The sequence below is a fragment of the Dermacentor albipictus genome, chromosome 2 (genome assembly GCF_038994185.2).
Source record: "Dermacentor albipictus isolate Rhodes 1998 colony chromosome 2, USDA_Dalb.pri_finalv2, whole genome shotgun sequence".
Classification (NCBI taxonomy): Eukaryota; Metazoa; Arthropoda; class Arachnida; order Ixodida; family Ixodidae; genus Dermacentor; species Dermacentor albipictus.
In genome coordinates, this window is record NC_091822.1 from 167,267,849 (window position 1) to 167,283,662 (window position 15,814).

Here is a 15,814-nt window from a genome sequence, read left to right on the forward strand (position 1 = left end):
ATGTAAGAGCTCACCTTCAGGGTCTGACCAGAGCAGATCGCACATGGGGCCATCATGAGGCACCTCCTGCTTGCGGTCAATGGTGCGAATCTGGTCCAGGGTTTGAATGGATGGAGACAGGCCCCCATGAACGCAGAAGATCTGCACATGCCAGGAGAGCAGAAGCTGTTGAGAAAACTTGACAAACCTTGTTCAACAAGCAATGTCCAAAACAGAGGCTGCCAGAAGCTAAAGAGGAGCACATAGTATAAGCAGTGCCAAAACAATTCAGGCAGAAACTATCAACGATCGTAGTCAATGTAAGCGAATAGCTGAACACTTTGCAACAGCTATCGTATTTACTCGCATAATGGTCTCACTTTTTTGTTTAAAAAATTTACGCAAACTCAGGGGTGCGATCATTACGGGGTACAATTTCCCGCGCAAAAATTTTTTTTCATCCTGCATTTGCTGTTGGATGACAACAGGTCAAGCAGGCAATATGGTTTCATACAATAATTATTGTAAGAAACTCTATGAAGCAGGCAGCTGCCGCTGTACATTTGCGCTGTAATAGTGTGGGACTGGTGCGGGACACCAAAACAAACATGGCTGCCGGCGGAGCAAGCAGAATGCACCAAACGCGATTTTTTTTTTTTTGTTCTCGCGAGTACATTTTGCGCATTGAGACAGTTTCTTCCATATCAGTAATGAATATCGTTAATATCGGCAAGTTTGCGACAATAACGTAGCCATGTCCACTTTGTGGGGACAGAAAAAGGGATGGGCGCCCTTAGATGCCAGTGACATAGAAACACATGGCAGGAATGCTGCGGAAACTGCGGCATTTGTCTTCACTACTATCCTAATATGGCACATTCTCGCTAAAGGTGGGCGAATATCTTAGCTGTGTTACAAGCGTCGGCGTAAGAATAGGGTACACTTCTAACGTATCAGTGCAAACATGGCCACTATCGTTGCCGCTCGCGATTTGTTGCGTGCCCACGAGTGCAGACGAGAGGATTCGATAGGCGCCTTTGTTGTCGTCGTCGTTGGCCAAAACCATTATGAAGCCTACAAGTAATAAAGCCAAGGCAAGTTTTGTTGTAGCTTTTTTTTTTTCATGGAAGTGCAGAAAGTGATGAGAGGAATGAAATGAGGCATCTACTTAAGAATGTTTGGTGCGTGCCGACCGCTTGGTATGTCTTCAAGAGTCATTCGCGCAGCATTTGACAGCATTGGACAAATGGTAATCGCAATCATCATTAGCTAGACTTGGCACACAACATATTGCTGCGACAAGTTTGGGGTTCGATCATTAAACAGGAAAGAAAAAAAAATCAAATTTGGACGACAAAATTCAGGGGTGTTATCATTATGCGAGTAAATACAGTATTTGCTTTATTAAGGGGAGAGGCTCCTCGAAACAACTTTTTTTTATTATTTGTACCAGAGTTCAAAATTCAGCCAACTGAAGAGTTTTTTATGCAGATTTCAAATATGCAATTAGTTTTTGTGTAGCTGCTATAGTTCTCGAGTTATATTATACTGAAGTGCAAATTATAGGGGTCTTTACGGGCACTTTTTTATGAACTAAACTTTCACAAAAGGTATCGTGCTATAGCTTATTTAGCTCTTCCTAGATCACAGAGTACCGATATCTAGTCAAAAAGCGTGTTCAGTTATAGGAAGTGGGAGAAAAAAATTTTGACACTTCGACCATTGTTTCTTTTAGTTCCCTGAGACATAACTTCGTACTATTGTAATTACTGACGACTGATATTGAAATTTCAAGTAGATATCGGTATTCTACATACCTTCAAGAGTATGTGTGCCAAATTTCATTAGTATGCACCAATTCTAAGTGTACAAAAGGCTTCCCGGAAGACACGAAAATATCAAAAAATTTGAAAATGAGAAAAACAGGTTTGAAAGTTTCAAAACCTTCTATTCTTCAAAATCCAGTTGTTTTTGCATTAATCTTTGTCACACTCAAGAGCAGCTTCACAGAAAGCACACAAAAGTTTCTAGAATGCTCCTGCACTGTAGCTTGGCCCTTCCCGGCTCCTACGGTTGGTCTTCTCGGTGCGAGCCCTTTTCACTGCGCTACGACGGTGCGCCCTTGCTTCTGCGGTTCGCTTCAAGTTCATTTTCTTTACACGCATGTCATCAGAATGGTCGCTATGTGTGACCAACTCTTCTGGGGGAAGTACTCCAATCTCTTGTAGGACTTCTTCAAAGCCCGCATGGCCTTTATTGTACCACAGCACGGCAATAGCCGTGGCTGTCTCCACAGATGTCCGGGAAGCAAATTTTGTTTTTGGACACAGCAGCCATATCTTGCTGTTGAGTGACTCTGCTGCGTTTTGCGTCTTGCCATGAAGGCACCGAGCCAGGAGCTTCTCATCAGTAAGGCGCTTATATATAGGCATAATTGCCAAGCCCTGAGCTTTTGTCAACAAGGGGGTGTGGCGTGGTGTAGGCTCCTCCAGTGCTTCAGCACGCCTATGTTTGCACCAGGAATCTGGTTCAGCAGGGCAAAATTTGTGGCTGCTGGCCCCATCACTGGAGCAACAATGAAAATATGAGGCCCATATAGCAGTGTACATGCTGCGCACACTGCCCTTGTTATTTGTTATGGCTATTTGGTAGTATGTCTGCAGTTTCTGGATGGCTGCGACCGTTAGCTTTTCACCTCGTGGCAGTGGCGTTGTCATTTTTCGCAGAGCAGTGCCTAGGCGTTTTGCAACGTGGTTGGTGCACTCTTCTTTTTCGATGACAGTGTCACCGTACACCACAGCCCCACAGACGGCAGTAAAGGCTTTGCTGTCCCCATCACTCAAGAAGCTTGTGAAGCGCAGTGGGGTCTCGTATGACAAAGTCCTCTGCCATATGCGCACTGCTGCTTCAGGTTCCATTGCATGGGATGAACATTCGGTGTTTTTTTCACATACAGGACGATGAAAGGCTTGCCATACCTCATCATCATCACCCATGTCCTTGTGGATACTGCAAGCAAGACAGTAATTTGAAAGGACTTCAAAGTCCAAGCAAAGACTTGTGTCCAGGGAAACAGCTGTGCCCACTCCGTTGTGGCTTTTATGGCCTCTTTTTTGCCAAGTGCCGTCAAACATGACTGGCACATCGCCGCCGCCAACGGCGTCTTTCGTGACTTTTCGCGCGAGTTCCAAGTTTTGGCTAACAGCTTCCATTGCAGCACCATGGAGCTTCTTAGAAATAGCATGGAATGTCTTGTGATGCAGCGGTTTTGGAAGGCCGATTATGCTGGCCTCGCGGATCGCACTTGACGGGATCAAAGCGTCCGCTGTCCAGCTAGATAACGGGTCGAACGCAGTTGAACATTTAAAACAAACTTTAATTACACTGAGAAGGTCAAAAAAGCAAGTTAAAAATACACAAAACGTTCAGTTTTAGCCCCGTAAAAAAGTGGTCCGGTCTCTAGGGCTGGTGGGGCGAGTCTGCCCGTCCCGCGCTTTTCCAACTGTGGTTTCCATCCCCGTCGCCGCCCCCAGGCACGGGAAACAACAGCCGACCACCCCGAAGCGTCGTCACTGGGTTTCTTTCAGGAACCGAACGGAGGGAGCGGGGTCCTTTCTCTCGCGCACAGCTTGGAGTCCGCGGGGGGCCAGTGAAAGAGAAAGCCATAAAAGTAAGGGAGGCCCGCTTCCCTCTTGAAAGAAAAGTCTGGCCGTGCATTCGCGACGCGCACAGAACACTCCCCGTCTGGTGTCTTCCGTTGTTAAGACGCCACCACTATATCACGGTCACAGCAAACGCACAACTTCTGTTGTTGGCCGGAAGAATGTTTTCACAACCCCGTCTTTGGCTGTTTTCAGCTCGACCTTGCGCACTCTTCCATCTGCGCTGGGCAGGCTTCGTGTAATCACTCCGACGGGCCAGTCGTTGCGGGTTGCTTCTTTATCCCTGAGTAGAACGACGTCGCCTTCTTTGAGGTCGGGTTTTGTTGCTTGCCATTTTCGGCGTTGTTGCAAAGTAGTGACATACGTTGTACGCCAGCGCTTCCAGAACTCGTCAGCCAGGTTTTGCACGAGACGCCAATGCCGTTTGTAGAGGTTGCTTGTATCTAACTGCCCAGTTGTTACAGATGCGCTTCCGTGTTTTTGGGTTAAGAGTGTCGCCGGAGTTAGGATTGTGGGATCTTCGGGGTCAGACGAAATAGGAGTTATGGGCCTGGCATTAATGATGGCCGCAACTTCTGCCAAAAAGGTTGCAAGAATGTCATGCGTGAGTCGTTGATGACGTGACTGCATGAGCATTGAGTCAAGAATGCGACGTGCAATGCCTATCATCCGCTCCCACGCACCGCCCATATGGGACGCGTGCGGTGGATTGAATATCCATTTGCAGCCGTTTCCGCTGAGGAACTTGCCTATTTGTGAGCGATGAATGCCCTCTGCGCTGATTCCAAGTTCTCTGCAAGCTCCGATAAAATTGGTCCCGCAGTCAGAGCGTATTAGCTTGACGGGCCCTCGCACTGCTAGGAACCTTCGGAAGGCATTAATGAAACTCGACGTATCCATTGATTCGATCAGCTCAATGTGCACTGCGCGAATGCTTAAGCAAGTGAACATGACTGCCCAGCGCTTGCTGTTTGCAACACCACCTCTTGTTCGGTGAGAGACAATCGTCCAGGGACCGAAAACATCGATTCCAACATTCGTGAAAGGAGGATCTGTGCTGATTCGATCTGCCGGAAGGTCAGCCATCTTCTGGTCGTGAAAGCGCCCTCGCAGCTTCTTGCATGAAATGCATGCTTGCAGCACGGATGAGATGCACCTTTTACCTCCGACGATCCAATACCCAGCAGCTCGTACGGCTCCTTCTGTGAAGTGTCGGCCCTGGTGTTGCACGCATTCATGGTGGTGGCGCACGAGAAGCGTCGCCACATGGTGCCGACCTGGCAATAAGAGAGGGTGTTTCTCATCGTCTGGAAGGTCGCTTCTGTTCAAGCGGCCGCCGACGCGGATCAAGCCGTTGGCGTCTAAGAATGGGTCAAGCTTTCGAAGCGAGCTTGTCCTGTGAACCTGCTCTCCTCTCTGGATACAGCATATCTCTTCATAAAATGCGTCCTGCTGTACTGCGCGAATGATGACGAGCCTGGCTTTGGAGAGCGCCTCAACGGGAGCTACCTCTCCTTGTGATGCGTTCTTTGCGCGATGGGCAACCTGGATCAGACTTGCTACAGCACGAGTGAGAGATTTCCAGTTCGAGAGTCTATGAAAGCGTTCAGCTCCGAGTCGCTGTCGTTTGTTCACCTCCGTCGCCAGAGTGCAGACTTCAGGGCGTATTTCTTTGTCTTCGTCAGGATTTAAGAGGATGAAGCTCGACGACCGTGCTTCCTCTTCTCGTCGTGAGAGAAAATCAGGTCCGCACAACCAGTTCGTGCTCTTAAGCTGTGCCGCTGGAATCGCTCTAGTGGCGTGGTCTGCTGGATTTTCGTCTGTGTGAACGTATTTCCATTGTTCAGGTTGCGTGCTGCTACGTATCCGCTGCACCCTGTTGGCCACATACACGTAGAACCTTCTTGTTTCGTTGTATATGTAACCCAAGACCACTTTGCTATCCGTGTAGAACGTGACCGAGTTCGGCTGGAAGTCGAATTCTCGCAGTATAGAATCGGTCATCTCTACAGCAAGCACTGCTGCACACAACTCAAGCCTTGGAATGGTGTGTTCTGGTTGTGGAGCAGGCTTGGCCTTTCCCATGACAAATCCGACGTGTTTGTTTCCTTGCTTGTCAGTCACGCGTAGGTATGCCACAGCTGCGACGGCCCTTGTGGACGCGTCTGAAAATACATGAATGTCCCTGCTTTCGGCTTCAAGCGTCGAGACTGGCGCATACGTTCTTCGCACGTGAAGGTGCTGTAGTGCCTGGAGAGAGTTCTTCCACTCGTCCCATCTCTGCTTTTTCTCGTCCGAAAGCGGCGTGTCCCAGTCATAACCCTTCGTCACGAGGTCACGGAGAAGGTACTTGCCTTGAACCGTTATTGGAGCCACAAACCCTAGTGGATCGTAAAGGCTGTTGACGGTCGACAGCACTCCTCGCCGCGTATATGGCCTGTCCTGACGAGGAGCCCTGAAGACGAAGCTGTCGTCGCCTATGTCCCACAGCAGACCGAGACTTCTCTGCGTAAGCGACGCGTCTGTGCCGAAGTCGAGGTTCTTCAGTCCCTGGGCGTGGTCCTCTCGAGGAAATGCATTCAGCACATTCTGCCTATTCGAAGCTATCTTGTGCAGCCTTATGTTAGCCGTTGCAAGCATTTTCTGTGTTCTTTGCAGCAGACTAATGGCATCTTCTTCGCTCGGGAGAGACTTAAGTGCATCATCGACGTAGAAATCTCTTTCAACGAACTTCCTGGCATCTTCGCCAAATCATGGGGCAGCTTGTTGGGCAGTCCGTCGAAGGCCATACGTTGAAACAGCTGACGATGGGCTGTTGCCGAAAACGTGAACCTTCATTCGGCACTCTATGATTTCTCTGGAGATATCGTTGCCCTTAAACCAGAGGAACCTCAGATAGTTCTGATGGTCCTCGCGAACCATGAAACTGTAGAACATTTGCTGGACGTCCGCTGTAACCGCAACTGGTTCTTGCCGGAAGCGTATCAAAATCCCCACGAGGTTATTCGTCAGGTCAGGGCCGGTCAGGAGGACGTTGTTCAGAGATACCCCTTCATACTGAGCGCTGGAGTCAAATACGACTCGGATTTGATCAGGCTTCTGGGGTTGGTGAACGCCGAATATGGGCAGATACCAACATTCTTCGTCCACGTGAAGTGGTGGAGCTTCCTCCGCATGACCCTTGATGAAGAGCTCGTTCATGAAGTTCACGAAACGTTCCCTTGTTTCAGGATTTTTTCGCAGGGTACGCCGTAGCGAGAGCAGACGAGACAGAGCTTGTTCTCTGTTGTTCGGAAGCCGACTTCTCGGTGTGCGAAAGGGGAGAGGGGCGACCCAATTGTTTAATTTGTCTTGGGTGAATTCACTGTTCATTATCTTGAGGAATGTCTTGTCTTCCATGGAGAGAGCACGCTGGTTGTCAAATTCTGTTGTCTCGAAAAGATTCGGGGCCAGGTTGTCATCCAATGTTGCTGCCAATCGTAAATCTTTTGAGACCTTATCCGCAGAGTAGAGAATCGGCGCCTCCCTAACAAAGAAATGTCTTGGGCATGGCTCAAAAAGAGATGGTCGCCCACTGTCCAGCACATGGGTCTTGAACACGTTGACGCTGCCCGTTTTCCGCGTTCGACCAACGCAAACGTCACCGACAATGACCCATCCGAGGTCGAGCTTCTGAGCATACGGCGCGTCGTGGGGTCCGTTGATTGTCTGACGAACCTTGTGAGCTCTTAGGATGTCCCGGCCAAGAAGGAGCAGTATTCCAGCCTCCTCGAGAGGCGGAATGTGATTTGCTACTGACTTCAAGTGCGGGTAGTGCATTGCAGCGTCAGGTGTCGGAATTTCCTCTCTGTTTTCTGGAATTGCCTTGCACTCGAGGAGAGGTGGAAGAGGAAACTTGACTTCGCCTGACATGCTCTGCACGAAAAAACCATGAGCGACTCTTCCAACCACTTCAGTACTGCCAGAGCAAGTGCGCAGCGTGTATTGCGTAGGCGTCCCCTTCACTCCGAAATCGTTGAGGAGTTCTGGCCTAACCAACGAGCGATTACTCTGGTCGTCAAGAATCGCGTACGCTCTAACTGTCTTCTCAGGCTGAGTCTCATGGGTGACCTCTACGAGGCAGATTTTGGCACACGACCTTGTGCTGTTGTCAGCGTTTGCCACTTCAGTACGCCTAGATGTGACTCTTCTTTCTGAGTCATCTGTGGTACTGTCATCAGACCCACTAGCCCTTGACGGCTCTGAGGTTGGCGGTGCTGGGTGAAGCGCTGTGGCGTGGTCGGCGCTGTCGCATATGAGGCATATCACAACTGCCTGACATTGCCACTGCATGTGGTTCTTGGATGAGCAGCATCGTAGGCAGATCCCTTGCTTCTTTATGAAAGATTGCCGCTCTTCCAAAGTTTTCTCACGGAAGGCGCGACACCTTTCCAAAGGGTGAGGTTTCTTGTGATATGGACACCACCTTTTAAAGTCCTTCGATTCCGGTTGCTGTTCGCTAGCAGTGGCATCTCGATTAAATTTTGGCAGAAGCAGGATCCACTTCTGTTTTCCTTGCTGACACAGACGATCTTTGCCGCGTGGTCTTGGTAGCATTGTCTTGCTTCCTCTGATTGAATTCAGACGGCGCATTTTGTGCACGCAAGATGAAACTTGGGTCGTTCCTCATGCTGGCCTGATCTCTAACAAATTTGCAAAAGAAAGAAAAGGGTGGAAATGCAGTGTCATGATCTTTTTTGTATTTCGACCCCGCCGACATCCAATTTTCTTGAAGTCCAGATGGCAACTTCGAGACAATTTTGTTGACCCCTCTTGCGGTATCCAAATAGCCAAGACCGGCAAGATACGGGTCAGTTTTCGCAGCCTCGAGTTCTAGCAGGAGGTCGCCAAGTTCCTGGAGTCTGGTATTTTCCCGGTAAGCTATCTTCGGGAAGTCTTCCAGCCGCTTCAGTAGTGCATCCTCAATTGCCTCAGGGCGCCCGAAGACGTCGTCGAGCCGTTTCCACACAACGTTCAAGCCCGTTGAAAAGTCATCCACGTGCACCGATTTCAACGTCCGAGCCTGATTTGACGATTCAGGGCCAAGCCATTTGATGAGGAGGTCTAGCTCTTCTTGGGCAGAAAGACCTAGATCTCTGACGACACCTTTGAACGATGATTTCCAAGCGCGAAAGTTCTCAGGTCGATCATCAAACTTGATAAGACCGCTTGAAACAAGGTCTTTGCGGCACAGGAATTTGAGGACATCGGCTAGCTCTGAGCTTGAACTGTTGTGTGTCGGGGCGTGCACAAGCGGGTGCGGACCAACTCGTAAGTTCATAAGACGACTCGTAGCTCCAGCATGCTTACAACTTGGGTTGTTAGGGGCGGCATCGTAGTCAGGTGGACGGTCATCAGCTCGCAGACGCATCGAATTATTCGCGGCTGTGTTGGCCCTCGGCGACGTGCGAGCATTGTTTACGTCGTCGCTTGAGTTGGTAACGGCCTCCTCAGTAAACACGAGCGCAGAGTTGCGTAGGGCTTGCTGCTCATCGATATAACTCCTAGTCTGCAGCGTTCGGTCCACAGGAGGGAGCGTGCGCATGCGCTCCCCGCCATCCTGCTCCACGGCTGCCTCGAGCGCATTCGCCTGTGCGTTTGCAGCTGCCGCTTCTTTTTCGTGCTGCAAAATATCCAATTCAGCCTCAATCCTTGCCTTTTCAATACGCATCGCGGCCTCTCTGCGACCAAACTCTGCTCTGGCCCGGACGGCTTCAGCTTGTGCGCGTGCTTGTACGGCGGCTAGGCTGATTGTTGACGAGCCCGATCGTCGTGACCTCGAAGAAACGCTTGAGTGGGCCGATAGAGAGTGCTGCGACGTTACCTCTTGTAAGCGGTCGCGTTCTCGTTCTGAAGCCTCACGTAATTTGTCGCTCACAGTCACATAACGATCTGCGTCGATTGCTTTTTGAAGTTCCAATTCCTCCTGGGTTTCAGATCTGCTCGTTCTGGCGAGGAAGGTAGAGTATCTGGCTGCGACGTGTTCGTAGCGCTCATAGCTTGCGCGAAGCTGCGTTGCGGCGTTGTTAACGTCTTCCTCTTTTGCACATGACACTTTGAAAATAGCTGTCTCCACATTCTTCCAGGCAGCGTCTATTCTCCGGCAGTGCTCTTCGCGGCTCGTTTCATACGTTTCTTTGGCTTTCATGGAAAACGTAGTTGCTCTTTGTGGTCGAATATTTGCCGTGGAAGCTTCATGCTCAGCTGTCATAATTTGAGACGTTTCAGGCGTCAGCTTGTCCTGATCCATTTTGGCGTGCGTGCTTCACGACGTATCTCACTCAAAGCGGACGTATGCCGTGAAGCCTGCTAAGCTGCGCGATGAAATTTGAAACGAGCCCACCTTGTCGTTGCCCTGTGTGCCGTCAGCTGCTCAACTTGTAGGCGATGCCGTGTCCTTGCAGTAGGCGGATGTCATGGTCCAACCGGAGGTCTTGCCGTGCGACGTATTCCACTGCAGCGGATGTTGAGTTGGCGGCTGATGGCAGTCGACTTCACTTTTTTACTATGCTGGCCTCGCGGATCGCACTTGACGGGATCAAAGCGTCCGCTGTCCAGCTAGATAACGGGTCGAACGCAGTTGAACATTTAAAACAAACTTTAATTACACTGAGAAGGTCAAAAAAGCAAGTTAAAAATACACAAAACGTTCAGTTTTAGCCCCGTAAAAAAGTGGTCCGGTCTCTAGGGCTGGTGGGGCGAGTCTGCCCGTCCCGCGCTTTTCCAACTGTGGTTTCCATCCCCGTCGCCGCCCCCAGGCACGGGAAACAACAGCCGACCACCCCGAAGCGTCGTCACTGGGTTTCTTTCAGGAACCGAACGGAGGGAGCGGGGTCCTTTCTCTCGCGCACAGCTTGGAGTCCGCGGGGGGCCAGTGAAAGAGAAAGCCATAAAAGTAAGGGAGGCCCGCTTCCCTCTTGAAAGAAAAGTCTGGCCGTGCATTCGCGACGCGCACAGAACACCGATGATCGCACAAAATCGCGAAAGCTGGTCATATCCAACTCCTATAGCACGCGCTGCCAAAACAGCCTTCACGTTTACGGCAAAGCCGTCGCGCGAGCTCCCGCTGTCGTAGCGAGTGTTCACCCCAGGGTCACCGCACGCGCCGGCCGAGACGATCCGCTTCGACGTGTGCGTGAATGAAAGCACAGATTCAGGGCAGTCGGTATTTTCGCAGCGTAGCTCCAGGTGCGACGAAAGTCCTTTGCGCTTCTCAGCTGCTTCTCGGACGGCGAGTTTCCGTTCACAGCAAGTCGGGCATACCGAACCTGTCACCAGTGCCGTCAATGCGCCGATCTCGCACAACACCGTGCTAGCAGCAGGGGCGCCGACCGACCTTGATTCGCTTTTGAAGAATTCCATCTTTTTCTGCGATGCACTCACATATCCACAGCAGCGTCGATTTCACCACTGTCGCGGTGACCGGTGTCGGCGGTAGGCCTAACCGACGTCTGAGCGTTGCGGGCGTCGCTTCCGGCTGTCGTTTTTTTAACAGTCTTACGCCGTTTCCCTCGGTACTTGTGCCGAGTTCCATACTTGCGGACGTCGGAACTGCACTTTTTCGGGCTTGTCATCTCAAGAAAACTCGGAGAGGACACGGGAAACTGTGCGGCTAGCGAGAACGCGCTGTGGCGGTGGTTCGGCTTTGCTGCACAAAGGGAGCACCGCCGTCCAATGGCGGGGCCGCGCTGCATGGCGCGCAATTCAAAATGCGCGACAGTCTCGTCTTCTTTCTCGTTTTTCTTTTATTCTCCGTGAACATACGAGACTGACAGCCATTGAACTTTGGAGGAAAGGGTTGACGCTCCACGCCCCAATGATTGCAAATGGCCGCCGGTGAAGCTCGATTGCGTGCGAACGATGCAAATGGCGCGGATTTTCTAAACTTTCGGTGGACTATAGAGTCACCGCCGCTCACTTAGGCGCATTTTTTGGTGACTTCTCGTGCGAATTTCGGCTTGATATTTACAAAAATAAAAGTTTATACATCAAAGATGACAATGCAGCTTAAAACAAAAAAGTGATTTTTTTTTTGAAAACCGCGATTTTTCGACCCGCGTCTCCCCTTAACGGAACAGTGTACTTGAAGGCACATATTTATTGCAGCCAGGATATTTGGGTAGCATTAGTTTTTTCACTGCATAATTCCGCAGAGAACACAGCTGCTAGCAAGCCCATCTAATGCGGTTTTTACAGGCGGAAAGCCCGTGTGAAAGCATGCATGTCTTAAAGAGCTATAATGGCTGTTTGGCAACAAACTTGCCCTGCAGCACAATTGTGTGAGAGCACACATACTTTGCAAATCCAACCATAACCACCAACCTCCGACCACGAAAACAGGTGAAAGATCTAAACAAAGTCATTTGCTTTAAAAATCATGCAGATACGATCGAGGATGATAGATACGATCGAGGATGATTGTCAATGCATGAGAATAGCCAACTCATTCTATAAAGTTGCTATTCAGTTTATTGAATAGAATGACGTGCCTGAAGGTGTTTACCCACAGCGGTGACAGATGATGCCAGTTCTGTAGGAGCAAAATCTACATTTTTGAAGTGGTGCCAACGCAGATGAAGTGCACTTTAGCTATAATGAGAACAAAACGGGCAAGTATTGCCTGCAAATGTGGCATACTGCGAAACATACTGCGAAATGCTTCCTTGCTGTCAAATCTGAGCTAAAATCAGCCAGCAGCTGAAAGAGCCATATATACCCCGCGCTCCTAGTCATGCAACGCTCACGCGTAAAGCATGCAAGGCTGGCGGACATAGGGTTTTTTTGTGCAAGCCACTGAGAAGTATGTGGCGAGATGATTGTGGCGATCTCGCCTCAGTGTTTCTTCTAGATTTCTCAAGCTGAGATACACAACTGCAAAGGCTGGTGAGCTGATTAGACAAGAACAGAGGATAAGCATCGATGAACTGGCAGAGCGTGTGAACATTAGTCATGGTTTGGTTTACACTATAATTCATGACCATCTTGATTATCAGCTCTTGTGTGAACAATGGATGCCCAAGATTTTGAACCACCGCCAGAAGATTGAGAGCTTCAGCGCTGCCTTGACTTATGTGATAAAGTATCACAATGAGGGCGACAACTTTTTGGCTGCAATTGTGACCGGGGATGACATGGGGCCACTACTACGAGCCTGAAACAGGACAGCAAAGCTTACGGTGGGAACATTCGAATTCATCCCCCCCCCCCCCCAAAGAAAGCAAAGGCCATCATTTCCGCCAGAAAGGTGCTGCTGGCTTTTTTTTTTTTTGATCATCACGGGCCCTTAGCTATTGAATTTGTTAAATCTGGAGAGACTAGCAATAAATTCTAATATTGTGAAATACTGGATAGACTGCGTGTCGCAATAAAGAACGAATGACGTGGAAAATTGACGAGTGGGGTCATCTTGCTCCACGACAATGCCCATGCCCACGTCGCTGATGTGGTTAACACAAACTGGCAAAGTTCAAATGGGAAAGACTGTAACATCCACCATACAACCCAAATCTGTTGCCTTGAGACTTCCACATTTTTGGACAATTGAAAAAAACAGCTTAAGGGAACCAGATTCGTGCTGGATGATGACGTCAAAGAGTCTGTTACAGAATATTTGAAGCAGCAACCCAAGGAGTTTTACAAGACAGAAATGCAACTTGTTAATCAGTGGGACAAATGTCTAAATGCTCATTTTTATTTATTTATTGGAAAATACTTTTAAATAAAGTACTTTGTTTGTCATATATTCGTATTGTCTCACTTTCATTTGACTCACCCTTGCAATACATTTTAACACAGGCTAAAGCTCTCGATTTTGCGATCCCTATTAAATTTGATATCTCCAGGTAGGAATAAGTACTGCAATATTGCAGAGCTCAGTTCTTGGCCTGAGTACCGATATCACGCCAGCTTGCCGATTTTCCTATGTGGGCTACTCTCTACCGGTATTCTGGCTTCATTCTGCTGCAATGTACCTTGCCATCGATGACAGCAGACAGGGAAAGGTAGTCGAAGATCTCCGTGCAGTAGCGCCAGACGGTGATAGAGCCATACTTGCGCAGGCACTCGTCATAGAAGCCGTACACCTGTGTGATTTGTCGACTCTCGTGGTTGCCCCGGATCAATGTGATGCGGTCAGGATAGCGCACCTGCACACAGCAGCACAGGCTCACAAAGGCTGCAACGCACTCGTAGGTGGTCCATCGTTAGACAGCAGAAACAACAGGACATTCTGTAGCACACGTGTAACCTTGTATGTGGCCCTCTGTAGTACTTAGCAAATGCCATGACTTGTAACAAATTTTTTTGCGACACAAGCTTTTCCTTGGCTGTGAGTAAGGGCAATCACACGCATTTCAATATAGAGCGCTCAAGTTTTGTAACCAGACACTTTCAGAGCCTACTTAAAACACTGGAGTGGACTAAAGAATCTAGAATAACTGAAGTAGAACCATTTGTCATTAACATCCGTGACCAGGGAGGAATAAGTGCACTATTCATTGATGGCCGAGATCACATCCCAATGAGTGCCACGCTGAATGTGCACTATTCATTGTACTTGCCGACTGGTGAGCACATCAGTCCAATGCAGTGTCTGCAAGGCACACCGTCACTTCCTCACTGAAATTGGGGTGTGTTAAAGGGACACTAAGGCAAACGTTAAATCAAGCAAAACTGATAAGTTAATGCTAAAAGATGTCTGTGATGTCAATATTACTGAGAAAGAGATTTAGTGAGCAAAAAATAGAGGTAAGTGCAGGGCCCAATTTATTACTTCCCTAAGGCATTAAAATACAGCCAGCTGACATTGTATTGCCTCATTATAACTTTGTTACAAATGGTACTGCATCACAGATAGTAAAAATATAATTACATTGCATTATAACAGAATGAAAGTGCTACTTTTCCACTTCTATTCAATTCACAGAAAAAGCTAATTGATGCTACCCTTGACGATGACGCAGATGGTTAAGAAGTTTCATTTTTGCTCAATCCAGCACCGCCCGTGCTAACTGCAAGCTGCAGAAAATGCCGCGTGCCTGTGATTGTCTTGGGATGCCCTAATGGCCTACATACCTGTCTTCCCTCGGTCTCTCGCCATGGACACGATTATGTTTTGTGCAAAAAATATAGTGCCAACCCTTGCATGGTAAAACAGGGCAATGACTTGCGCTGTGTCATACTGCTTCGCCTGTCGTGGACAATCTGAATTGTGCTAGAGGAATGCGGCCACTGCAGTCGTGATTTTTCTCTGCACCCAAGTAATTTCTTGGCCCAAAACAAGCGCTACAAAGTTTCTGAAAGGGTACTTTGACAGTCTATGTTATCTTAATGTTCACCTTTAACTTTAAAGTCCCTTTAAGCATTTGATAGGATAACAGTATGGGGTGTGGGGGTAAAAAGGCTGTGCTAAGTTCTGAGAAGTGACAATATGGGATCAGGCTTATCCAGTGTCGAAAACAAAGAAAGGCATACTGAGGAATAAGAGCGGTCAACATGGTGGAGCACGCTGACAACAGGGGCAACATTTGCAGCTGGAGCTTCTCTGCAGATTCCCTAGACAGTGCTGCTGGCACTGTTTAAAGGGAAAAGTTGGAGAGGGGGAGATGATGCTACTCTGGTTCGTCCTTGAACTTTACAGTGAATAGGTGTTTCTTCAGCAACTTTGCATCATAAATGTTGCTGAGAATCTTTACAAACACACCTCAGCTGATTGGCAACATTGCCCTGTGATTGGTATGCTTGAGGAGAAGCTTTGAGTCATGGCAGATATCTCAATGTGAAGGTAAGATCTCAAAAGAGCATTTTATGAAGCACTTGCCTTGAGTGCAAGAAGTAAAAGGAAGGTCTCGACGCTGTAGAAGCCGCGGTCGACAAAGTCTCCCATGAAGAGGTAGTTAGTGTCGGGCACATCTCCACCCACCTTGAACAGCTCTTTTAGGTCATAGAACTGGCCGTGGATATCACCACATACCTGAAAATAATAGGCAACATGTTGCAGAAAGGAACTTGCTTAGTGACGCATCTTTCTGTATGCCCAAATTAAACAAGAGCTCCAGAGGTGTCATAGTAGAGGGGCCCAAAGCAATGTTTGTGGCACAAAGTCAGCGGAACAATGAAGAAACAGGCAGAAAAAG

General features: G+C 48.8%; 2 protein-coding genes and 1 pseudogene across 2 annotated transcripts in view; all 3 read right to left on the minus strand.

Annotated features, from left to right (window-relative positions):
- The window catches only part of LOC135910673 (protein phosphatase 19C), a 39,360-nt gene that overhangs the window by 16,645 nt on the left and 6,901 nt on the right, over positions 1–15,814 (minus strand). The window contains exons 3-5 of the mRNA XM_065442712.1: positions 15,499–15,651; positions 13,652–13,825; positions 15–141 (exon numbers count right to left, since the gene is read on the minus strand). Coding sequence (XP_065298784.1) covers positions 15–141; positions 13,652–13,825; positions 15,499–15,651 — 454 coding nt within the window. The remainder of the gene's footprint in view (positions 1–14; positions 142–13,651; positions 13,826–15,498; positions 15,652–15,814) is intronic.
- On the minus strand, positions 1,437–3,211 carry LOC135910672 (uncharacterized). The gene has a single exon (XM_065442711.2). It carries the CDS (start codon positions 3,189–3,191, stop codon positions 2,007–2,009), a length of 1,185 nt encoding a protein of 394 aa, XP_065298783.2. The 5' UTR covers positions 3,192–3,211; the 3' UTR covers positions 1,437–2,006.
- On the minus strand, positions 10,185–11,254 carry LOC139056460 (uncharacterized; annotated as a pseudogene).